General features: G+C 35.8%; 1 protein-coding gene across 3 annotated transcripts in view; it reads right to left on the bottom strand.

Annotated features, from left to right (window-relative positions):
- dmxl2 (Dmx-like 2) overlaps positions 1 to 27,580 on the bottom strand; it is a 141,763-nt gene extending 114,183 nt beyond the window's left edge. For all 3 annotated transcript variants that reach the window (XM_056478914.1, XM_056478915.1, XM_056478912.1), the window contains exons 1-6: positions 27,202 to 27,580; positions 6,053 to 6,178; positions 4,314 to 4,385; positions 4,005 to 4,083; positions 2,425 to 2,572; positions 1,915 to 1,981 (exon numbers count right to left, since the gene is read on the bottom strand). In XM_056478914.1, coding sequence (XP_056334889.1) covers positions 1,915 to 1,981; positions 2,425 to 2,572; positions 4,005 to 4,083; positions 4,314 to 4,385; positions 6,053 to 6,178; positions 27,202 to 27,288 — 579 coding nt within the window. In that variant the 5' untranslated portion in view covers positions 27,289 to 27,580. The remainder of the gene's footprint in view (positions 1 to 1,914; positions 1,982 to 2,424; positions 2,573 to 4,004; positions 4,084 to 4,313; positions 4,386 to 6,052; positions 6,179 to 27,201) is intronic.
- Between the last annotated feature and the right edge of the window lie 204 nt (positions 27,581 to 27,784).

The following is a 27,784-nucleotide window of genomic DNA, read 5'->3' on the forward strand; positions in this document are numbered from 1 at the left end:
TGCAAACGGCTGAAGTTTAAGGAAGACGCAATGAAAAGCACACATATTTGCAAACCCACCTAAAGTTACAAACAATAGCGCCGATGACAGCGATCATGTGGTGAATGTTGATCTGCCAGCCAAGATCAATCGAGTGTTTTTGAAGAGAGTGCTGAAAGACTCGGTGGATCAACTGTTTTTAACAGGAAGACGATGAAGGCCCAATGAGCCTTACATCCAATAATAGAGCAAGGGTGTTTCTTTGGTGACATCGCTTTGACTCACACGCTGAAAACGGTGAACGTGAAACAACAAACTGAGGATGTTGTAATGAGTGCCTGTCAATCAATATTGGTGGGCGGGGGACCGCACTCCTAAGTCAAGTTGCGGTCAGTCTCAAAACCGCTTCAATTGGTACAACGTTTTTATGTTGTTAAATTGATAAAGAAGGACTGGGTGTGTTTATATCACCCCAATATGATGGTCTATACACTATACCCAAACATAAGTCCGTCCAAACAGCTTGAAAAGTAAATTTTTCACCATAGGTGCCCTTTAAAACGGCGTTTTAGAATGAAAACGATCCACATCCACACTGGCGTTTCACCCAGCGTTTCTAAACTTTTCCGTCTACATTACACCCCAGAAAACGCACGTCACCTGACCACACACACTGGCATGCACTGCAGCATGCTTTGAGCACATCTACCCGTATGAGACTACGGTCAGGCCAGCCACAATCTACCGCTGGATCTAATCTCACTATATTTGTTGAACGTGATATTTAATTAATCATGTTGTCTATATCTAACGACATATTCCCCGACTTTGGTGTTTTGAATCTATTACTTGTTCTAAGGTAAGGCTGAGCACAAAGATAAGATAATATATTAATGTAACCGCAAACACTGATTCGGCACATTTCACTGAATGCTTGCCTTTATTTTCTATATTTTATAAACCTATTGTACGTTATACTTTTATAATGGCCATTATTATCATTATTATCATTATTAAAACTGATATTCAGCAAAAGAGAGGGTATGTTTCATATTTTCAATGAAAATTAAAGGAGGCAGTTATGTTATAGGCTCTGTTTTGTTATAAATATGCATGAAGATGATGGTCATATAAATGTGGCTACATGACGCCTCAACATTTTGGTGTCTGTTAAGTTGCTAATATCAAAATGAAAATAGGCAGTTTCTTATATCATGTTTTCATTTTATATTATTTTGAGAAAGTGAAACAACGTAGCCAGGGTGATGTGAATGAGGTTATAAAGTACACTGTTCCCTTTGAAGGTTTACCCGACGTGTCCTCGGGAGTTTGTTTTCCATATCAAACTTGCGAAGTCTGAACTTACAAGGCGAGGATGCAAGACTGAACTTTGTGTAGGCTACTTGAAATTGAGGAAATAGCCCCAATCAGCCTCCGTTTTCAGATGTATCAGTTTTCCCGTTTCCAAACTCTCTGTTTTCGGTGCTCGAAAACTACAGCGTAGTGTGTACAGAAGGCATAACCATAGCAAAACTTATGCGTTTTAAAACTAATTGTATTAGTGTAAACGGGGCCTGAGTGTTTGATTGCTGATATTAACCAATCCATTAGCATTCAGTTATAGAGCAATGAGCCAATCAGAAGAGATTGAGTCAGGCTTTGTTTACAGCAGCAAGTTGACATGACAAATGTTTTAAACTTTTCCTGAGTGTTGCGTTTGGCATAGCAGGTGCAAAGACGCATTCTGCCTTATTGTCCCCTAAATCCACGCATGTGGCGAACATTTTGCAGTGAAAACTGGTCGCACGGCAACAATTTTACGCACTCGTACAAATACTCCAAAATATATTTTGAGGTCGCATACTCAAAATTTCAGGCGCTTATGCAACCAAAATTTCAAGCCCTGCTGACACATGTGTCAATGTGTATGTGTACCTTTCCAATAGTGGCAAAGTATTCTCCATCTGGAGACCACTGAGTGATGAGAATAGCAGCAGCGGTCCTGAAACAAAACACATAGTGTGAGTTTTAAATATATAAATTTTACAAAAAACAAGTAAATATTTTTATTTAAATTTTTTTAAATGCTGTACACGAATTTGGAAATAGCAAAATTATACTTTTCCTAACATACACTGTAAAAAAATGCTGGTTTCCACACAATCTATTTGTATTGGGGCAACATGAAGAAATTAAGTTGGATTCGTTTTTACAAGTTTAAGTGGATTGAACATAAAACAATTAAGTTGTCCCCCCAAAAAACACTCAATAATTGTGTTGTTTCAGCTCATTTTAAATAAGTTGCTTGAGCAAACAGCAAGAGTTATTTTTTGAATGTTCGAGCATTTGAAGTAGTTTAATTCCTCAAATGTGCTTTCATGTTCAGTAAATCTGACAGTCGGCATTAAAGATTTAGCATGCAGACAGAGGTGGAAGAACACTTACTTGCACTGCCAGACACACTTCCAGTCGTTTAGTACGAGTTCAAGAGCTCTGTCATCATTCAGCTGACTGTCCTCTTCCTCTATCAGGGCGTCACTGGCTGGAGGAGCCCAGAGCTGCAAACGCTCCGTCGCCGCCAAGATACGGTTGCCTACATATCAAAGACATGTCATTTGTTAGGGATAAAGTACATCTAGGGGGTTGTTATCGCAAAATAAAGCCTGACAGGAAGTTTGTTGTATATGACTGAAGGGATTTATGTTGCAAATGTATTTTATCCTACTTATTACACAGCTACTTGCCACAAAACATATAAATTAGACAGAAAACATTGTTCTGAGCCGTAATAGTTTATTAATTCTTTCATTAATCGCAAAGCTGACAGAAACGAAAACAGCTAATGGAGTATACACTAACCTGTGCATTATTCAGTCAAAAGATGGCGCCAAACACTCAAGAAACGCAAAGGTGACAGAAACAAAACTGGCTGAATAGAGCATATACTAACCTGTGTATTACTTAGTGACAAGATGGCGCCAAACAGTCAAAAATGCAAAGCTGACAGAATCGAAACCAGCTGAATAGAGCATATACTAACCTATGTATTATTTAGTCACAAGATGGCACTAAACAGTCAAAAATGCAAAGCTCACAGAATCGAAACTGGTTGTATAGAGCATATACTAACCAACGTATTATTCAGTTACAAGATGGCTCCAAAAAGTAAATAACACAGAGCTGAAAGAATCAAAACCAGCTAATTAAAGCATATACTAACCTATGTATTACTCAGTAACAGGATGGCACAAAAGAGTCAAAAAATGCAAAGCTGACAAAATCGAATTGGCTGAATAGAGCATATTCTAACCTTTGTATGTTTTAGACACAAGATGGTGCTAAACAGTCAAAATGCAAAGCTTATAGAATCGAAACTGGCTAAATAGAGCATATATTAACCTATATATTATTAAGTTACAAGATGGCGCCAAACAGTCAAAAATGCAAAGCTGACAGAATCGAAATAGGTTGAAAATAGAGTATATACTAATCTATGTATTTTTCAGTCACAAGATGGCGTCAAAGAGTCAAAAATGCAAAGCTGACAGAAACTAAACTGGCTGAATAGAGCATATAATAACCTATATATTAATACTTCAGAAGACGGCACCAAACAGTCAAAAACAGTCAAAAATTTAGGCATGACAGGCAAGCAGATACATATCTGTGTCTATGTAAGTATATGGATTTGAACGTATTTGCTGACTGCCAAGGTGATTCCAAGTTCCTAAATGAGCCTGTGTTATTTAGTGGATGTTATCTCAGAATAATATACTTTCGAATGCTGTAACTGATCAATCAGAATTGAGTATTCCAGACAGCAGTGTAATATTAAGGGTTAATCAATGGCCTGCCTTTTGTTAAAGGACTTTAAACTCACAAATTTAGAAGAAAATGACCACCAGATGTGAAGCAAAGCATTATAAACCTTCAACACACAGCAAGTTGATTGTCCTGCAAATGCAATGTGATAAAAAAAAAATTTAAAAACGCAAATATTTAGCTCATTCCTATTTCACACAAACCTTGGGGGTCCCAAGCTAGATTGTAGGTTATAGCATTGAGGAAGAACTGACCAGTCTTCTGCCACTGGTAATTCAGTTGCTTTGGAAAGAGGGGGGAAAAAAAGAGAAAAAAAGATCTGTTATTTTCAGAAATAAATTTATATATGAATTTAAACTGAATATAATTGTTTTATATTTAAATATAATCACTATAAAAGACATTTTGTTAAAGCATGATATTTAGCTGTATGTTTGGATAATTTACCAAAATATACTAAAAGTCTATAATAATAATCAGCATTTTCTCATAAAGGTAAAGTGAAAACTCACCTTGTGACGTTTGTTTGGATTGGAAGAAATTGGTTCAAAAATACACACAGTATTTCCATAAGATGCAGCAATCTAAAAACAACAAATAATAATTAAAGAAACTATTTTAAAAGAGCAGAGGCACCATTAGAAAAAATAAAAGAGCCGTATTTCATCCGTTTCATCTTCTGCATTCCATCCCAGCTTTTCCATCCCAGCTTTTAAATAAATTTGATTTAGCACTCAACTAGGCTGACACAGTGATTAGAGCCAGTTTTAGACTGTCCTTTGTCAATCCAGGAACAGATGGTGAAAGTGCAACTCCATTTGGTAAAGCTAGTAACTAACACTGTGCATTATCTAATAACAGATGGTATCTGAACACTGGAGACATTTTCACATTTACAAAAAAATACACTCAAAAATACTATAAAATATTCATTACACATTAATATTTTGAAAAAGAAGGTTAATTGGCCATATAGACACAGATAGTCATTTCAATACTTGCAAAAATCATATACCAACAGTCATATTAATTTGGTATCCTTGTAAACACACTTTTTATTGTCTTAAATGAACATTGAAGTACGCGAAAAATAATGCATGCATCAGCATATTGGATCTGTGTTAGTAGTAGTAACAGTAAAAAGATAGGCCAGCTTTCAATAAACTGACATTAAGCCGTGCGAGTATGTGTTTGGCTTAACCCTTAATTGTAAAAGTTTGGAAACCTGAGAGTTTTCCAGAGCAATTACATAAGTAAATATTTTTTCTATGATAAACTATATATACTTTTTTTACATTTACTCCTCAACTTTGCATTTCTGCTGTGTTTTTGTTGATATGTGGTGCTCAGCACGCTGCTTTTACTCCTCCTCCAGCCATAGTCACTGCATGGTCTGAAGCGGCTTTCACAGTGAACACGAAAAACACTGAGCTATGTAACCCATTCATTTCAATGGCTTGCACAGCCTTGCTGCTGTGTGGATCAAAGCACAAGAAGCAGAGTGCAACACTGACAAGTCTGTGCATGCTTCACTGTCAAAAAAGCTCAATTTTCTACCTTGTGGATATTCCCTTATATGTACCACACTCCACACATGCTAGTAAAGTAAAGTCAGCTCAAATAACGTGCCTGTTTCTACTTAGTATACTTTTTCATGCTGCTTTCAATAGCACTACTTTGCTGTCATGGTAAAAGTATGCCTTTACTTATTCGCTGATCTTGCGTTTCTAAAAATCAGCAATTGAATAATAAATTGAAATCGTTAATTTTTTTTATACATTCAATAAAATAATTAATAATTATCACAAAGCATTTTTGGTTTAGTTTTTTCAACCAAGTGCATCTGGAATTAAAATTTTGGCCCAGAATTTCTATTACAGTGGGATTTCTACTAGGCAAGCACACACAAACGCATACACACACACACACACACACACACACACACACACACACACACACACACACACACAGACACGCATACATACACACACACACACACACACGCACACACACACACGTCTACAATAGTGACATTTTTCTTGGTTTTTATTAATAATAATGGCTAATATGATTATGCTAGCAATTCATTTTGCACAGTATTTTCAGGAATAAAGAGAGTGGTAATTAAAATGGCAAAATATTGATGCACTGCTAGATGAAAAAAGTTAGAAGATGCAAGGTTTTCTGTAAGCATCATACATGCATAGTGTATAAGCAATGTGAATGCAAAGAATTTGAGATTTGGTCTTACCCTGCCGAGCTGCTGAGAGCACTCCACACAGCCCACCTGAATGTTTCCATTCTGAGCTCCAGGAATAATCTGAACACACTCGAAATCACTGGCGAGGATCACAATATCACAGCCTGATCCATAAGCCTACAAAAAAAGAAAGAAAAAAGAAAAACATTAAGAAAAAAATCTCCTCATTACAATACAACAATCCACTTCTTTAACATGCCAACAAGTCTGTCAACATTTAATAATTATTTAGCATTCAATAAAATGAATCACTATTCTATCTGTAAATTACTTAAGAATGCAGTTTGGTGTTTCTTACACAAATCAGCATACTAGAATGACTTCTGCATCATTCTAGTATGAAAAATTACGTCTCACAATCATTACATTGCATGGAAGGGGGGCAGGGGGAGTTTTCAGCTTGTTGTGCGAATTGGGCATTTTGTGCGTTTGACGAGCTTCAGACTGCAAAAGAAAGTTGGAGCAAACGGAGCAATGGAACAGACAGGTGAGGATGAGTTTGGTTCAAGGATGACGGCTGCTGGACATGACTGAATTTATTGTATTATGTTGTGCGTCAAATCGATAAATTCTTTCGTTGAACTCTTTACCTGCGTTAACGAGAGAAACCGCTTCCCTGTAATTGAAGTGTTTCACGGCAATCCGTGTTTTATGTGTATTACGGTAGGGGAAGCCCTAACGCATGTTTTATGTGTGACATGACGTCAGATGCTCCGGGGAGTAAAATCTGAGAGAAAGTAAGATTGTGAATAAAAATAAGAGTTATACAACCTTCCTATGGCTTAATCCCTACCGTTTTACATCTTGTCTTGACAAGAGACCAAAAAAAGAAGCTTTATTTTTATGATTTGTGTCATTGTTTCAGATTGCACACCTAACATAGTAGGCTACGTGATATAGTAAATAAGATCTACCACGTAAACAGGGATTTTTGATTAATTTAACCCAATTAAGGTCATAATCGAACTAAACAGAAATCGGATTAAGACGTGTGGAGTATGCCGATTTTAGTCGAATTATTGAAGTGCATTACAGACGTGTAAACACCTTAATCAAACTATTACTGTCATGTAGGAATTTTGCCACATTTTGCAACAGAATAATCTGAACACAGGGCTGTTTGACACTATTCTCTGCACCTACCGAGTCAGTGAAGGATCATAGACACGTGCATCACGAAATGTGGAGGTTTTTTTTTTTTTTTATATGGCATGCAGTATCATATTAAAACAACACTCTTTCAGCAGTTCATACTCGCATCCAATATTTCATTTGTCAAGGGGGGCGTGCATGAATTGTTCATGAATGAAAGTGAAAGTGATAAACTGAAGTTAATGTCGACAAATTAAAAATGAAACACACGAAATTACATGAAACTCCAGATGAAATGTGCATAGTGTGGTGATGCAATGACATTTATCGAATTATGTGCTATAACATGTAAAACGGGATCATGAAAGGATCAATCAGTGAGTACATTTACAGAAACACCAATAATCTGATTAAGAAATACTCTGATCAAGAGTCAACTATGTAATTTTTGATTAATTTAATCAGATTAAGGTCATAATCAAACTAAACAGAAATCGAATTAAGACGTGGAGTATGTTGATTTTAGTCACATTATTGAAGTACGGTACAGACATGTAAACATCTTAATCAAACTATTACCGTCGTGTAGGATTTTTGCCACATTTTGCGACAGGATAGTCTATACAAACACGGCTGTTTGACATTATTCTCTGCTCCTACTCAGGATCACAGACACCTGCGTCACGTAATGCAGCATTTTTTTTCCAGCACATTTTTTCGCATATGAAATTCCATTAAAACAACACTCTTCCACCAGTGCATACTTGCATTCAATATCGCGTTTGTCACGTTGGGTATGCATAAAATGTTCCTGAATGAAAGTGAAAGTGCAGTTGAAATGAAACACCCAAAATTACATGAAACTCCAGAGGAAATGTGGATAGCATAGTGATGCAACGACGTTAATCGAATTATGTACAATAACATGTAAAATGGGATCATGAAAGGAAAAAGCAAAAAAAAAGCAACTCATGTAAACATCTTAATCATATTATTGTTTTATTTAGATTAATGCAAATAATTCGATTAATGATGTCCGTGTAAACATAGTCACTGATGACTTCATTGGCTGAAGAAATGTCCAGTCACCACAGGAACAAATAAAGGAATAATCAAACAATATTATATTAATTAAAACAGACATGTCATTTTAAATTGTGATAATTGCTCATAGTATTTTTGTAACTGTATTATTAAATTAATACAGCATACGATCAAACAGTAAACTGGGAACAATAAAAACAAACAAACAAGGAACTTAGTTTTCTTTTCCTTATTTTGTAGTTCTATTACTATTATTTTTTTTCTTTAAAAGTTCACTTTCAAATGTTGAAATTTCTATGTTGATGCTGGTTCAAGTGAAAGTGCTTTTAGACAACACAAATGTTGCAATGAGTGTCAAAACATAACCGAGACAGAGTGTAATGACCCAGGAGGGCCATATTTACAAACCTGCATACAGTACATCTACATGCATAATTATACTGTGTGCCATCTAAACACAATGTGTTGTGACAATTTCCAATACTGTGGTAAAAAAAAAATGTAATTGCAGAGTTAACACCACTATGGACATAAGCAGAGCCTAGAAATCCACATTAAAAGCACACAGAGAGAGACAGAGAGAGAGAGAGAGAGAGAGAGAGAGTCCTCCTCCTACTTTATATGTCACAGATGTGCCCATTTGATGATCTAAATATGCTTACTGATCCATCCTGCTTTTTTTGGGGTTACATTTCCTCCTGGCAATGTTCTACGCACCAACACTCGGCTTCCACATTGCAATATACCCCCTTACTGGTTAATAGAAGTCTGAGAAATTATGCACGCAATATGCAAAATGTCTGGACTGTGTCCTACAAAAGGTACTGGTTTTCTAATTTTTTTTTGGAGCTTGCCTAGAAAGACATATTCAATGTATAATATTGATTTTCGTTTTAAACAAAGTTTGTTAATGTTGTGATCACATAATAACTGATTGTTGAGTTTATGATTATAACAACACTGCATACAGAATTATTAAAGAGAAAACACTTCTGGGACTAGAGTCTCAAAATGAATGATGGGCTCAGATCCATATTGTGTATACATTCATCATCTCTCTGATTGGTCAGATTGCTTTGTTTACATTAAATTCAGGTGAGTTATTGCAAAGATGTAGAATGCACAAGACATGTCACATATAGTTTCGGGGAAAAGTGTAACGGTCAATATGGCGAAATGAAGCTCCGCCCTACTAGTAGAGGAGCCAATCATCGATCGCTCTAGAACCTTTTTCTTCGACTGCTGCATGGAGGGGCGCCATAGCGACCAGCGTCTTCCGGTATTAGAATGCTAAGAACTTCCGTTTTACAAGCGGTAATTTGCACTCCGAAAATGGGTTTCCATCAAGTTTTGAGTGGATTTTAGTGCTTTTGTAACACAATACTATTTGAAAGATGTGTATTAAAGCTGTTATAATTTGTCAGATGTGGTTTATTAAGCGCACGAGAAAAACATTCTCTCCTAGTTCACGTGTCTGCCGTCAGAAATACAGTGCGTGTGTGTGTGTGTTTCCCTGGCCTGTCAGCTGTTAGCTCAGCGGCTCTTCAAAACACACACACCGCCACATGCACACACACAATACTTCACCTGCATTATGAGCAAATCAGATACTGGCATGAACTTGACCGGTATGCAAGTCATGCAATTTACAAAAATGACCAATAAAAGTCTGTGACTGATACTCTGCTGGCTGATTGCATGTTCATTCTAATCGCGAGCCGTTTGTTTCATATAGTGTGTTGTATTTACCACGGGTTGTGTTTTGCTGTCATTTCAAAATGTCAATTCATTTTTACTTTGTCACAGTTGTTAAATCAGTGTGTAAGTGGGACTGTACATGTGACTTTAGCGATGACGATGCTTTATTTAAACAGCAAAAGATGCTGTCTGACAACGAGGGGAAAATGCCTCACAGCAGTTGTTTTCCATCCTATTAGATCACATTTTTTAAAATGATCAGCCCAGGAGATGGTGCTGATCGACAGCAGTATCAGTTTAAAGAAGATAAACGCAGGTAAAATAGATTAAAACTATCGTTTCAAAGCTGTCCAAATGTGACAGTTTACACGCATCAGCTGCCGACCGGAAGTTCTTAGCATTCTCCTGGCCCATACACGCAAAGCATAATGGGTCAGTTTGCATTCCAAGAAAAGGTCTACAGACTAACGTTTCTCTGGGGGAGAAGCTCAGACCAGACATGTGCTTTTACGACAGTTTGGTATTCAACAAACACACTGGAATCTCAGCTAATACTTTTAAAGTGCACTTTAAACAAACGTTTTTTTTAGTGTTGTAATCCGTATAAAACAACACAGAATACAGTCCGTCCTGTCAAATGCACATCATATGACATCAGCAACTACTCAGAGCATGTAATCACCAAGAGGCGACACTCTAGTGCGATTTGGGAAACATCCACTAGATGCCGCTAGTGTCACAAGGCAGCCATTTTGGAATGAAAATTCCAAATAGAACACAGCATATTATAAGTCTGTAAAATAAACTTTAGAAGTGCTGATGATTGTGATAGTAAGTGTTGTATGTCGTCTTTCAGGTTGGTATCTCAGCTAATGCGCTTTTTATATAAATAAATAAAAACAAAGCAGATGCTTGCAATTGCGACAGCAATAAAGATCCAATGTATGGGCCAAAATCGCTTTCACCTCCAAATGGCGGAATCGTTTATTGGGTGTTACTGGGTGCTGCTGTTGCAATGGAACGTTCTATTGAGTGTCACCTCTTGGTCGTTCTAAACTAGAACTTTGAACTACTCAAATGGCCACAAACTTATAAACAAAGAGTCGCTGTCATTTCTGGAGGACATTCGCCATCAATGGCATATGCAGTGGATGATAATATGTTAAAACTGCCATAAATGAGGTTGGTGTCGTGATCTTGTTTCTTTCAAGTGCGCATGTACATTAGCTTGGGCACCCTGAAATATGCAAGATTTTGTTTGATTGAACGTTTAGAAAGTAAAACTTATCAGACAGTTGTTTGCTTAATTTTTATTGGTGATTCAAAATATGTATGTAATCGTACAGTTTTAGAGAATTTGATGCTTCCTCATTCAGACAGGATTGGCCCAAGCAGGCGTTTCAAAGATGGCTACCGAGTGGAATTAATTTGCCTTAAAGGGACTTTGGTTATTGGGGGGAAAAAAGAAAAACAACTACAAAGATTGAACAAGATTTTATATTTTTTAATATTTCTCTTTGATGATTCCTTTTTATTAACGTTGTTAAAAAAATATTTTCCCTAAACAAAACAAAGCCACAATAAAAAAAATATATATACACATTGCCAAAGAATGCTGCCATTAAGTGTCTTGGAGAGTGCTGTCCACAGACTGCATCACCAACTTCTATGTTAGTCCTTGTGTACGGTTCAAATTGACTACCCTTTCATTATGTTTGTGGCTGTTTTTGCCCCACTGACTTTTATTATAATTACATTTTTTGGATTGTGAAGCCAAGACGGCATATAATCATGCATTCTTAATTGTTGGTGGTTTTCCTAGTTGGGAAGAGGTAAATGTGTCATTTTAATGTTGATCATCAGTTGGCAGAATTAACCCTTTAAATAGGCCTGTGCCAAAATGTTTCTGGCTTTTATGTGGAGTTCTATGGAGTAAAACAGCAGATTATAGTGTGTGTGCATAAAGACGCTTATTATGTTTACTATCTTCTGAGAGCTGAGATTTGATAAGTGCGCAAAGGTGCACACGCACACGCACACGCACGCACGCGCACACACGCACGCACACGCACGCACACGCACACTTTACCTTTTCCAAACAGGGAAAACAAAGCAACAATCAAGAATGAATGATGATATGCTACCATGGCTTTGCAATCAAAAAATGCTATTATAATGGGAGTAAAGTGGGCAAAAACAGTCACAAACAACAAAAGGGTAGTCAATTTGCTGATTTTTTTTTTCAAAGCGTTTTCCCAAAATATGTGTCAAAAAAAGATTTGTTACTAAAAATCATTCCATTCGCTGAAACAAAGAAAGCTGCAGCCAAATTAAGACTCAAAAATCACCCCAAAGTGGATGAAAACATCCCCAACAGCGCACAAAGGTTAATTTAACTGCATTTTAAGATTTAGATTTACCCAGTGTTGGGTTTGTCCATATCTGACCCAATGTTAGGTTACGACAACCCATCATTTTTTTTAGCTGGGCATAAAAAAACAAAAGGTAATTATACTGATTGATATGAAACATTAACAACATTAACATGATAAATATTTGATATCTCCCAGCCCTGAAGAAAGAATGGAATTATTAGTATCTTGTTTCAGGCAGTTCTTTCTTTAGGGAGACAAACACTTTTCAAACACTTTGATTAAAGTAAAAAGCAAGTAATAATCAACTGTTCAAAGGCTCAGTCTGTAAAATAACAATTTATATGATAACAGAACATACGCACTAATGTTCACAGCCCTTTTGGAATCTTATTTCATCACCTGCATAGTTTTAATTTATTACAGTAAAACAAACCTGGACCGAATGCAAAATACCATACCATACAGTACAAAACAAAACATTTATTCAGTTTTAAACAGTCTGTTTATATCTTAGCGTGACTGATTCTGTCGTAGTATAATGTGTAATGCAGACATACATTCACACACACACTAACAGGTTGCCACAAGATATTAGTCAGTCCAGACTGAAGACCCAAAAGCTGCACCTGTTGTTCTGAGCAGTATGTGTGTGTGTGTGCGTGTGTGTTTGTGTTCTCATCCTCTCTATGACTTATTAATGGGAAGAGAGCACAGAGCCACTGAAAGCAAACAAGATCAAAATGACACTCATTCCCAATATAGACAAGACTGGGCAACACACGCACACCAACTCCAGTGTGAATGTATAATTCCAATTAAATTCTAATATTAACCAGCTTACTTTTTTTTACAATTCTAAATTGCTGCTATCATAGCCAATCTGTTATTTATTAAAGGTGACCTATAATGAAATCTGGGGTAACCAAGGCATAGTAGAATAATAAAAGATCAGTATATGGAAATGGGCTACGGGTGTGCCTCAGACACCACTGTTTCCTTGTTCTTATGTAAATTCCAAGTGTGTAAAACTCCAGTGGACAATGGGCCAATCAGTGGACAAAACAACTGTGATGAAACTCATTGGGGCCATGCCCTCCACATTTACATGTATGCCTACTTTAGGGGTCATTCATCCGGGTCTCATTCGTAGCCACGTCATCAAGAGAACACTACTTATACTCAGCTCTGAGAGTCACTAAAAAGCTGAAACTGAAAAAGTCACATTAAGCTTTCACACCGGACTGTTTTCTTTGACTATAGCTACAAGTACAACACGATACATATGACTCTCTTCTGTTAAGTTTAATTATAATTTAGCCTTTATCCACAACATATCTGATGAGCAAAATAGGTTGATGTTATTCTGATTTGGTTTATATTTGTCCGTGTGGTATAAACTTACTTCATGCTCACTTTGGACTTGTGGGAGAAACCAGAGCACCCAGAGGAAACCCACGCGAACACAGGGAGAACATTCAAACTCCACACAAACACTTGCAAACTCCACACCCATACACTTGCAATTCACATCACATTAACACTACGGCCAATTTAGTTTATTCAATTCACCTATAGCACGTCTTGGCTGTGGTGAACTGTGGGTGAAAACTGGGGGCACCCACGCCAACACAGGGAGAACATGCAAACTGTGAAAGTGTGTGTTTGTGTAAATGAGTAATTGTTTGTGTAAAAAAGTGTGTGTTTTGTGTGTAAACTGTGTGAGTGTGTGCATGTGTGTGTGCAACTGTGAGTGAGTGAGTGAGTGAGTGAGTGAGTGTATGTGTGGGTTTGTGCCACATGCATGGGTGTGAGAGAATGAGCGTGTGTGTGTGAGACAGTGTAAATATAAATATGTGTGTGAATGAGTGTGTATGTGTGTGCTGCGTGCATGCGCGTGAGTGAATAAGTGAGTTTGTGTGTGAGTAAACGAGTAAGTCTCTGTGTGAGCGAATAAGTGAGTGAGTATGAATTTGTGTGTGTGTCTGTGTTAGTGAGTGTGGGTGTGCTGCATGCATGAGTGAATAAGTGTGTGCATGTGTGTTCAGCGCAACAAACTATCATTAATGTCAATCTGCACTGAGAGACTGAACGCGACTAGAGCAAGACATCATTCATCAATCTGAGAGAACATGATCCTCTGGGAGAAGACAACTGGACTCATCCTGCCCGATTCAGCTCTGCGTGCCTGTCAGCATTGGTGATCCGCCATGTGAGCAGTGATTGTAATACTCTTCAGGGATCAAGACTAGTCCCACTGAACGCTTTAAGCTCATAAAGGGCTATTCTGCTGCAGTATGGTGAGCGGCTACTGACATACCAGCACTGTTTAAATAGTGAAAGACCTTAATTTGTAAAGTATCAGCTTTGCTACACCCTATACTGAGTTCAGATAGCTCATCAGTACACAAACAAAAGCAGATAAACTATACCCAACACCAGCTACACAGTGTGCTTCAACCAACATACAATCATTTTCTTTTCAGCCAAGTCCCTTTATTAATCTGGGGGGGTCGCCACAGCAGAATGAACCGAAAACTAATCCAGCATATGTTTTTACGCAGCGGATGCCCTTCCAGCTGCAATCCATCACTGGGAAACATCCATACAACAATCATTCACACACATACACTACGGACAATTTAGTTTACCCAATTCACCTATAGCGCATGTTTTATAGGCAAGTCATTGTACACACACCGGCCACTTTATTAGGTACAACCTGTGCATAGTTTACAGAGAATGGTCCGAAAAAGAGAAAATATCCAATGAGCAGCAATTCTGTGGGCGCACATGCCTTGCTGATGCCAGAGGTCAGAGGAGAATAGCCAGACTGGTATGAGCAACAGTAACTCAAATAACCACTTGTTACAAACCAAGGTTTGCAGAAGAGCATCTCTGAATACAAAACACATCGAACATTGAGGCAGATGGGCTACAGCAGCAGAAGCCCACACCCGGGTGCCAGTCCTGTCAGCTAGAATAGAAACTAAGTCTAAAATTCGCACAGGCTCACCAAAACTGGACAATAGAAGATTGGAAGAAAAATGTTGCCCTAGTGTGGATGAGTCTCGATAGGGTCCCGAATTTTTCGTAAACAAACATGAAACCATGGATCCATGCTGCCTTGTATCACACACTTCAGGCTGGTGGGGAGGTGTGGTGTTAATGGGTGTAAGGAATATTTTCTTGCCACACTTGGGCTCATTAGCAGGAATTGAGCATCATGTCAACACCACAGCCTACCTGAGTATTGTTGGTGACCATGTCCATCCCTTTATGACCACAGTATACCTATCTTCTGATAGCTACTTCCAGTAGGATAACGTGCCTGTCATAAAGCATGAATCATCTCAGACTGGTTCTTGAATGTGACAATGAGTTCACTTTACTAGTGAAGGCAAAAGGGGGTCAAACCTGGTACTAGTAAGGTGTACTTAATAAAGTGGCAGGTGAGTGTATAACATTTTACAGCCAATCAAAAAAAAAAAAAAAAACACTTTTTACTTCAACTGTATATGGGGTGGGGGGGGGAGTACTTTTCTTCTGATTAGGCACCACCAAAGAAAAATAAAAACATTTGGGAAACAATTTGACCTATCCTTCTGCATAACTCTTTCCGGAATCAAAAAGCCAAAAGTAAAAACGAAAGACTGTATCTCTTCTTGTACAGACAGGTTTGGTAGGTGCTTTTATCTCATGATCCTATTTTTAAGAACAAGGGTTAGCTTTCATAACATTAGCATATTTATATGCACACCTACAGTATACATTAACAACTGCAGGAACAAAACAAAAAGTCTATTGGCGAATTTCATAACAGATTAGAATCAATAACTAGCAATGCACGTTAAATGCATTCAATGAATAAATAAATAAACAGTGCATAAATAAGTACAACCTATTTTGAAAATTTATTTTATAATTTTTTCAGAGAACACAGTTAATATATTTTATTGCATTTTATAAAACATTAATTAAACAGATATATTTTAAAGAATAATATTTTACTCAGCGAACATTTTTAGAAAAAGAAAGATAATACCTTTAAATTCAAGTGAAATATTGCAACAAATATATCTGAGATTTTTTTTCTCTTGATTTTCCTCTTTTTAGATTTTTTTAATTAATATTTTTCTCTAACATATAAATTTGACTGTACTATTTTTCAAAACCATTGTTATATATGAGCAATATCACATCATAGTACAGCGTGATATGGTACTAAATATCAATCAGACACTGATGGGAGGCATTGATGGGGGAGGGCGTGTTCCAAGTGCCTTGTAGTGTCCCATCAGTGACAATATACAAGCGATAATCGCACTAACTACGAGTGTGATATTGCATTTATACAACAGTTCGAAAGCACGATCGTGTATAAAAAAGAACACACAGAAAATCTAAAAGTCCTTTTATAGAGGGAACTACTTTCTTCTGCCATTCATTCACAATCTGCAAAGCTGATGGTCAGAACAGCAGAAACTGTTCGCTATACTTCACAAACGTCACTTAGAGCTAGTCTTTGAATAATTCTCAAGCATAATGTCTAAGTGATGACAAAACAGGTGATTTTTGCTCACCATTTAAGATTAAGATTTATTTCTCTGTTGGCAGAATCGGGAGATCACAATAATTAACCCCTGAAAAAGCCAAATCAGCGCAAACACTATTAGATTACTGTTGTGTTTCGATAAGGAAAAACGCTAGACACATGCGAGCATTTTTTCTTTCTTTCTTTTCACTGAACTAGTCTGCAGTAACAAAAACAGGAGACGCAATATAAATAAACAGATGGCCAACCAAAAAGTAACTCAGGGTTATACAAAGAGTGGCCAACACAAAATGCGTACATTCCTGATATTGAGTCCATATGTCATACTCAATACACTATAATCACTATGGTATAAATACAGCACTACAAACATACAAAAGAGTGAAAGATCAACTTAGAATATAACTTACCAGTTTAAATAATGATTTGATCAGCTGTATTAAAATTACGCTGAGTTTTTCTCCTCTAAGGGCTTATTATGTGGTCTCTGTCACTATCTAGCGGCGTGAGTTGAGCGTTTTGCGCGATTGATAAGCTTAACACATGTTTCGCGCAAATCGCTCGAGTTGGAAAATCTGAATTTCAGTGGACATTCGCGCCGCGTTAACCAATCAGGAGCTTCCTCTTGTGGGGGTGTGATTATGACGTAGCGCCTGTTGATGGTGTCCCAGGGGAAATTCCTCCTGCTGACACTGACAACAGTTAATCAAACTAGGCTCGGTTCAGTCGGAAGCACCACTGAAAGCTTCCATCATCCAGATTACATTTCTTGGGGAGTTTTTGAGCTCACAGAGCTGGGTGCACCTCTGAAAGTATCTAGTGGACTCAGACACGGCTCTAAATGAATCAATGCCGTTTTTCAGCCTTCATAAAGCACATAAACACAGCTATTCTCTCAATAAAATCCACGTTAGCCATTTATCAACAAAGCTAGAGTCACCGGGCAGACAGAAGGCCTGCCCATGACGCAAATCCGCATCTGTTGTGAAGTGAATTTGATGCGCGAAATAGGCAGATTTATGCGCAAAATTAAACTAGTAAACTCAAATGTTCATGCGTTTATTTACACGCGAATAGCGCTGCTTATATCCGTGCGTTCAGCGTCTGGTGGAACACAGCATACACTCTAAAACAGCAGGGTTTCACACATTCATTCAAGTTGTCCCAACATCAAATCGAATAAGTTAACTCAACACTTTAAAAACAAATTTATGTGGATTGAACATAAAACAGTGAAGCTCATTTTAATTAAGTAGTTTGAACAAGTTAAATATATATATATATATATATATATATTATATATATATATATATATATATTTCTGTGTGTAAGAGAGACTAAGAGAGACCATTGTTTGTTTTTTATTAATATTTTTGTGGCTTGTATTTGGTTACAGAGCAGCAATACACAACACTTTAAAATATAAGCAGTTTTCTTGTGATTTTCTAAACTAATAGTGTTTTGATTTTAATAAATGCATAATAATCCTGATAACCGTGAAACCATGATTATTCTTCAGAAAATAATCGTCCAAAAACCAAAATCTATAATCGTTGCATCCCTAATTGTTTTGCACTTCAAAACATAACATATGAATGTTTCTGAATGTAAAAGATGCCTACTTAACGCACTGCTTTTGTTGTGCGTCAAAATACAACATTTGAATAGGTTTGTAAAAAAAGCCACATTGTACAATGTACTGATATTATGTAGTTTTAAATTACAACATATTAACGTTTTTAATGTAGAAAAAGCCAACGTGGGTGTCTTAAGGAGCAAAAATACAACATATGGACTCTTATATGCTGTTGTTTCATTACTCATATTCTCTCCGGGATGCTTTTCATGAACTGGCCGCTATGACAAACTAATTAAAGAGCCCTGTGTTACACCACTATTAACCACTGACATCCATATTAAGAAAAACAAAAACTACAAAAGTCAATGTTTTACAGGTTTCAGGCTTTATTAAAAGAAATCTTTCATTGTTTTCTATAAAAGAAAGCAAGCCAAACCAGGTAGAAACAAGTAAAGTCTGAGTAAATGACGTTTGATTGAATCTAGCTCTAATGCTTGAGCGACCTAACCCTTTAATAGACCACAGACAACAATACCATGCTTATCTTCATCCCGGAAGATCCCGGAAGCACAACTGCTTGTTATGAGACGCGTCAGCAGTTCAGTAAACGTGTCCTGGCAAAGCATTCTGCACGTTTTTTTATTTCAAGCATAATCTCAAATGTTACAACGGTTGATGTAATCATATTTCAGTGAGGTTACAGCACCCAAATAAAACCCAAAAAGCCTCCTGCTGGCTAATGATCCAAGCAGGCCCCTGGGGATGAGGCGTCTGTGGGATTGGAATAGAGTGTGTCAGCTTTAAGTAAAGTCTGTGTGTGACCGTAACACATTCAGACGCGTTGGGCTGGGGTGTATTTTTATGCCATGTCTAATGACAGCTAGCATTCCTACAGAAACGCACACTACACAAGCCCCAAACACCAGTCTTCCTACACAGCAGAAAAATAAAATAATAAAAAAAAACAGTTCCTCTTTGCTGTATCGTGTGCAAGCTTGACAATGATGCAGTAAGCAGGAAGCCAAAAGCATTGACACCCAGAGAGCGAGATTGACAGCTTTCACAAACCTAATGCTGAGTCGTCCAAAGCTTCTTTACTCTTCTGCTACGATAATACAATAGATTAAAAACATGCTAATTCGGGAACTTTTCTAAGCCAAAACTGACAGGGTGATTATTCAAATCCAGCTTAATGTGATGTCCAACACTGATGGAATAATTTAGTCTCTAATAATCAAAAATGTTTGCTGTTTGTTCAAACTACTTTATTTAAAATGACCTGAAACAACGCAATTCTTGAGGTTTTTTGGGACAACTTAACTGATTTATGTTCTATCCACTTAACTTAGTAAAATGTGATTAATTAACTAATTCCTTTATGTTGCCCACAACAAAAATCTATTGCGTGGAACCCAGCATTTTTTACAGCACAGTACAATTATATGTGAAAGATTTTTAAATGTTATATAATAGTTTTTAATGTAATTTATTCCTAAGCAGCAGTAGTCCAGTGCTGGAGTAAAGGAATCTAAACATGTTCTATTCTTACTGATGTTGTTGCTTTAATTATTTTGTAGAAATTGATAAAAGGGATTAAATAAGAATACTTAATAAAAAATATTCTTAAATTTAATTAATTAATTAAAATTAGGGCTGAGTGATATGACAAACATCTCATATCACAATATTTGTCATCACATATCCTGATAACTCTAGACCATGTTGAGAGATGTACACAAAAACAATGGTCCCAACATATTTCCTGTTTTACATTTTTAATTTCTATAGCTTCCGAGAATCCAGAAAGAGGCACATATTAATGAATAATGTTATGATAGTTATTGTAACATTAAGTTATGATTAAATTGCCTCTTGTTACAGTTATGAAATAGTTTGATAACAAGCAGGAAATATTCATGGTCCAATGAAATGACCACATTGAAATGGTCACATACATACATACATACATACATACATACATACATACATACATACATACATACATACATACATATATATATATAACCTGATCATTATTTATATTTATTTATACAACAGTTCTGTCTGGTTTTTGAATCTGATTGGCTGATAGCCATGCGACATTCTGCCAGTAACGGCACTCTTCCAGCCTCTTAACCCTTCACCCTTGTGTATTACTCCTCTCACATACAGCGACAAGCAGAGGGCACTCTACAGTTTTGACAAATATTTTTTTGTCTTTTTTAGCTTTGTTTTAGTCGAGAATGTAGTTGTTTAGATTGCAACTTTGCAGTTTATTTAAAAGGATAGTGCCCATTTTAAAATATTTATAATTTCTGAGTGACACTACGTCAGCGGTCTTTGAGCAAACACAGCTGACGATGTCCATCCACAAGATGGCGAAAGAGAGCGCATAATAAGCCCTAAGAGAAAAACAGCGTAATTTGAAACTACATCTGATCAAATCATCATTAAATAGGTAAATGACTTTCTAAGTCGATCTCCCTCTTTTGTATGTAGTAGTGCTGTATGTATGCCATTATAATATTGTGATCTCCTGATTGCAACAGAGAAATACTGGGAAATCTCTGTAGACTGATGGCATTTCATGCCGTTCAGCCTTATAATCTTAAAACTTGAGCAAAATCCCCTGTTTTGTCATCACTTAAGCCATTACGCTAGAGAATCATTCAAATACTAGTTCTAAAGTGACATTGGTGAATTGGTGAACGTTGGTGAATTGGTGAACGGCTTCTGCTGTTCTGACCGTCAGCTGCAGATGTGAATGAATGGCGAAAAAAAGTAGTTCCTCTTACAAAAGGGTTTTTGAGACTCTCCATGTTTGATTCTCTTTTTTATACACATGATTATGCCGCCAAACTGTTGTATGAACGCAATATCACTCTCGTAGCAGTGCGATGTGGCTGTATATGATGTATGGGGTGTCAGTCCTTTAATACTGACATATTTCACTCTGATCTGTATAATTAAAATAATAGATAATATAAATATACATTTGTCCACACCTATAACAATTCAAACCATTGTGAATGCATAATTGTGCCAATCAGTCTATTCGAGAAACAAGGCAGAAATTGGCACATCTAGAGATAGACCTCGTGTTCACAAGACTTTCTTTTCTTGTAAAATAGGTGTTTGTATCTAGATTTAGCCTAAAATAAAGTCAAATTAGATGCATAGTTTGTAGTTCAACCTACAGTAACATCTGAAATAGCTAGTCAGAGAATACTGTAGGTCAGAATACACTAAATAGCTAAAGACTATTTCAATGTGGTCATGTCATTGGCCCATAAACAATTCCTGCTTGTTTTCAAACTGTTTCATAACTATGACAATTCAATCATAACTTAATGTTAAAACAGCTATCATAACATTATTTTTCAATATGTCTTGTTTTGGATTCAAGAAAGCTGTAGAACTTAAAAATGTAAAACAGGAAATACGCTGGGACCATTGTTTTTGTTTACATTCCTCAAAATGGTTTGTATATAATTGTAGTTATATATTCATGACCACATCTAAATGACTTTTTCTTTCATACATTTTAGAGTATTTTTATTACTCATTAATGTGCTCATTCATATGCGATTGTTTTTTTTACTTTATTTAGAACTTCAGCGCACATTCAAAAAGGTAGAACTATAAAATACATATTAATGAAATATAAAACTTTTTTAAAACAAACGATTATAGGCCCAACATAAAATATTGCTAAATAAAATGCTAAATGTAAGCATTGTACTTAATATTACTTATTATTCTGATTTTTTAATTTAGTGTATGTTGCACTCATCCAAATAATGACAAAGTATTACTGTAAACAATGTATTTTGCGGCACCTAATAAACAATTGTTTAAAATTGTTTAATAAACAATAGAGCATAAAAAAAACTATAGACTTTTTATTTTATCAATACGATATATACAGTTGAAGTCAGAATTAGTAGCCCTCCATTGATTTTTTTTTCTTTTTTAAATATTTCCCAAATTATGTTTGACACAGCACAGAATTTTTCACAGTATGTCTGATAATGTTTTTTCTTCTGGAGAAAGTCTTATGTTATTTTTTTTTTTCTAGAATAAAAGCATTTTTTAATTTTTTATGAACCATTTTAAGGTCAAAATTATTAGCCCCTTCAAGCTAATTTTTTCGTCTGTCTACAGAACAAACCCTCATTATACAATAACTTGCCTAATTACCCTAACATGCCTAGTTAACCTTATTAACCTAGTTAAGCTTTTAAATGCCACTTTAAGCTGTATAGAAGTGTCTTGAAAAATATCTAGTAAAATATTATTTACTGTCATCATGGCAAAGATAAAATAAATCAGTTATTAGAAATGAGTTAATAAAACTATTATGTTAGGAAATGTGTTGAAAAAAATCTTCTCTCCGCTAAATAGAAATTGGGGGAAAAAATAAACAGGGGGGCTAATAATTCTGACTTTAACTGTACATTATCATACTGCACAGCCCTATTTTTAATATAAAATATTATAATTATAAAAGATTTCCATTTCAAATAAATGTGGTTCTGTTGAACTCTCTAATTATCAAAGAACGAATGAACAAACAAACTTGTGGTTCGTATAATTTAGACAGAAAAAGCTTCAAAATTACTACCAATCATTATTAATAATTCAGCACTATAATGATAATCAAGCATTTTAGAAGGATTTAAAAAGAATTATGAGACTGAATAGTGAAAGCGGCCAATGAAAATTAAACTCATCTCATGAAATCATAAAAAACACATAACATTGTAAAATATGTTCTTTTGAATAGCAATGTTTCACTATATAACAGTTTAATATATTTATAAAGTTCAGCCTTACTGAAAATATTTAACTATATAATATGAAGGGGTGAGGGCTTAATATATGGTCTTGCACAACAGCAGACCTTTGAAGCCTTGACAACAAGTTCCCCCCCCCCCCCCCCCCCACCACCACACACACACACACACACACACACACACACACATATACACAAGCCCAAACACAGCTATTGCGCAAGCTGACAATGACAAACATTTCAAAAGAGAAATTGCTCTCCTAGACCCTCCAAACTGACCTAATCATGTGAAAGCATGTGTGTGGACTTTCTGATGGAGAAACGCTGTTAAACCACAGATACATTTTCAGATAATAGGGCAAGTTTCACTTCTCTGTTCTTATGTTTAAAAGCTGCCGTTATGACAAATCAAAGTGTACCTCTACTTAAAAAGACAAAGCCTAATTGTTCTATCAGCATCTACATTTTAACAGCAGATATTCAGGAGAAGCCAGTAATATTCCAGCACTAATCACTGCAGCTTTTGATGATTGCTACAATAATTGAAATGGCGTGAGGGTAGGGTAGAGCTGCCAAACAATTTGCTGAATCACATTTCTGCCTTTTTTATTTAAAAAAAAGGGAAAAAAATGGCAGATTACACACACATATATACATACATATACATATACATATATATATATATATATATATATATATATATATATATATATATATATATATATATATATATATATATACATATACATATACATATACATATACATATATATATATATAATATATATATATATATATATATATATATATACATATACATATACATATATATATATATATATATATATATATATATATATATATCGATTTAGCACTGTGGATTGTTTCACTTTTATCTTTGCTTTATTGCATTAATCTATGCTTGTAGTTTGTTTATTGCACTTCATGCATGATTCACTGCCCTACAGAATCATCCAAATTAATCAAAATTAACACATTTGAGAACACTTTAGGGACCAATTCTCATTATTGATAGGCATGCATGTTATCGGGGTATTGGCTGCTTATTGGTACTTATAAATTACATATTCTGTATGATCTTATTCTACATCTCTAACCCAATAACTTAATATCTATCAAGTAGCAAATTAAGAGTTTATTAAATCATAAGTCATATTTAATGGTTTGCTAATAGCGAGAATTGAACCTTAAAATAAAGTGTAACTATAAATCCTTTCCAAATAGTGCAATTCAATCATTAGGTGAAACTGTTTAGATACACTATAATCGCAGTGTGTAGCGCACAAAAATAAAATGCCATTTTAAATTGTAAAGAAATCTGTGGGGTTTTTTTTTTTAAATAATGAAGACAGCAGAATGATTCATTTGAATTATTTAGCCTGACATGTTTACCCAAAATATTATAAATCTTTCAAAAAATATTTTAAAAATTGTTTTCAAAGGTGAAAAAGGTTTTTGTTATATATATATATATATATATATTTTTTTTTTTTTTTTTTTCTCAGTAATCACAATACCGTGATATTTATATCCAAGGTTATCATACTGTCAGATTATACTGACCCAGGCCTACTTGAGCATTGATATCACAATGTGTGTATCTGCAATAGTCACATTAGATTGTTTATATATGTTTATTGTTTATATATTACTACTACTTTAATTATTTATACAATGATGACCATGTAATTTTACATTTTATTGTTTAATTCCTGTATTTGAATATAGTGAGACTCTCCAGAAAACCATAAAGCACTGTTTATTATTTTTGCTTGTATTCCATTATGATTTATGCAGATGCAATGCATAGAAAAAAGACTTGATCATCTCAGTCAATCTACAATTAATGAAATCTTACCAAATATAGCTATTCAAATCATCATATACATGATGCAATATACAGTTGAAATCAGAATTATTAGCCCCCGTTTAATTTTTTCCCCAATTTCTGTTTAACAGAAATTTCTGTTTTTTATGTAAAATAGTTATTAAATAGTCTTTGTAACTCATGTCTAATAACTGATTTATTTTACCTTTGCATGATGATAGTAAATAATATTTTACTAGATATTTTAAAGACACTTCTATACAGCTTAAAGTGACATTTAAAGGCTTAACTAGTTTAATTAGGTTAACTAGGCAGGTTAGGGTAATTAGGCAAGCTAATGTATAATGGTGGTTTGTTCTGTAGACTATTAAGAGAAAAAAGAAAAAAAAAATAATTCGCTTAAAAGGCTAATAATTTCGACATTAAAATGTTTTTTAAAAAAATTAACACTGCTTTTATTCTAGCAGAAATAAAACAAATAAGACTTTCTTCAGAAGAAAAAATATTATCAGACATACTGTGAAAATTTCCTTGCTCTGTTAAACATCATTTAGGAAATATTTAAAAAAGAAAAAAAATTCAAAGGGGGGCTAATATTTCTGACTTCAACTGTATATCAAAGCAAAACAAAATATTGCAATGTAATATTTTTCCAATACCGTGCAGCCCTACTACAAATTACTATACCTACTACACCAGGTAGCCCGCAAAGATCACATGAGTTGCCCGTGGACCTGTTCTAAAAACAGCTCACTATAGCACCGCATACCAGTAAGCTGCATCTAATATTTTTTGTAGCTATTCTTTTTAAATCACACTTGCAATGCTGTAAAAGTTATATATTGTTATATATATTGTTATATATAGTATAAAGTTATTAAAAAAATTATCTTATTACAGACAAATGAAGTGTTGCATATTGATATTCATCTGTTTCCTACCTTGTTAAATCATTGTTGAAAACTATTGTGAGAAATCATTAACGTGACCAGTGTCTTCACATAAATGAATATCATTAATTATTAATAATAACATAAGATTAAAAGTAAATTAAGAAAATTTGTTATTTAAGAAGTTTGTATCAAACTGGTAGCCCTTCACAATAATCTGTACCCAAGAAGTAGCTCTCAGTTTCAAAAAGGTTGGTGACCTCTGATCTAAAATGTGTCAAATTCTATGTCATGTTGAATTCTGCAATGTTGTCCAAATTTTCTGCTGCATGTTGTGTCTCTTGAGATGAAGTTAATGCGTTCATGTCCTCAAAAAGTGAGAGGTGAAATGCTAAACACACCATGAACATGTGCGCTTGAGCATGTGTGTAGTAAACAAAACAGCTCTATTCGTTCACACACAACACGCAGGTTTCACATTGAAATATCTGTTGCCAGTTTAATGTTCACACTGGTCCACATTAAAAACGATTTAGGTCCACTTTTTGTTTATCTTGAAAAAAAATGTCTGCTTTATATACCTAATCATGTTTTATGGCTTGTTATAAAACTATAAAATGAATTACAGAAATCTAAAACTATTTCTTGTTGTACTACTTCAAATGAAGATTGAATTAACGTTCACTGTTAGGGAACAGCATACAGTGATTAGGTCTACACACTAGACACTGGCCTGTCGACTGTACTCGTGACGTAATTGTATGCACAGCTGATGGGCTCAACATCCAACCACAATGGCAGTGTGTCATACTCATAACCTACTTCGCAACCTGCACAACCTCCATAGGAAGCATTTTGGGAATCATAAACGGATGCTGTCAAGGTACTAGCTAGTTAAGTAAGGTTGTAAGAGGTTACATCACTATTCATGCGCCTTGCACCATCATCATCATCATCATCATCTTGAATGAGCATTGCACGTCATGTCATGCAATCGTGCATATTAGAGTTTGCATAGATAGACACCGCAGGAGTGTGTGTGCGCGCACTCCTGATCTGCAGGGACACACAAACGCGCACACACACAACGCAGAGATAACCTTGAGGATGACAGATGGCACACTGAACCTAAACACGCATCGTGAGGATGATGATGGTGGAGATGATGGTGATGATGATGCTACTGCATGCACACGCGTCACGCTTGACCATCGATCACCCACAAGCGTAAAATAACGCTCCGCGCAGGTTTATATTCTCACCCACCGTGAACGGGACGTCGTTGACGCTTCCAACGGAGTAGCAGCAGTCCCCTGGGTTAACGGCCCCCGTCAGCACCTGGTGCAGATGCATTTTTGTTGATCACGCCGATGTTGAATTATTTACAGCAGCGACGCTTCTCCGCCCGCTCGGTTTCTCTCCATCTAGACTGGGAATCCCATCCGCCCGCGTACGGCCTGGCAGCCGCTCTTCCGTCTCTAAACACCCCGTGCGGTTAAAGTCACACGGGCTCTGCTCAAATATGTGTCACGGTGTCCCGTTTCCTGAACAGACCGGTTAAATTCGCTCTCGTCACGTCGCTGTCAACGTTAAGGAGCGGATTATACGTTTCTCCTCCCGCTGCTACTGCTGCTGAGACTGGAGCGCGCGGCACGATCACCGCAGCGACGCTCGTGCTCCTCGTGCGCGCGACCTCATGACAGCTAGAATGTAGATGTACTACAAAACTAGATTCCAGCTTTTTGATATTTCTCAAACTGGCTTAATAATAGACCATTGTTATTAGTAATAATAATAACAATAATAATACGTATTTTCCAATTACTTATATAAACAAATATATATACTA

The sequence above is a fragment of the Danio aesculapii genome, chromosome 18 (genome assembly GCF_903798145.1).
Source record: "Danio aesculapii chromosome 18, fDanAes4.1, whole genome shotgun sequence".
In the NCBI taxonomy this organism is placed as follows: Eukaryota; Metazoa; Chordata; class Actinopteri; order Cypriniformes; family Danionidae; genus Danio; species Danio aesculapii.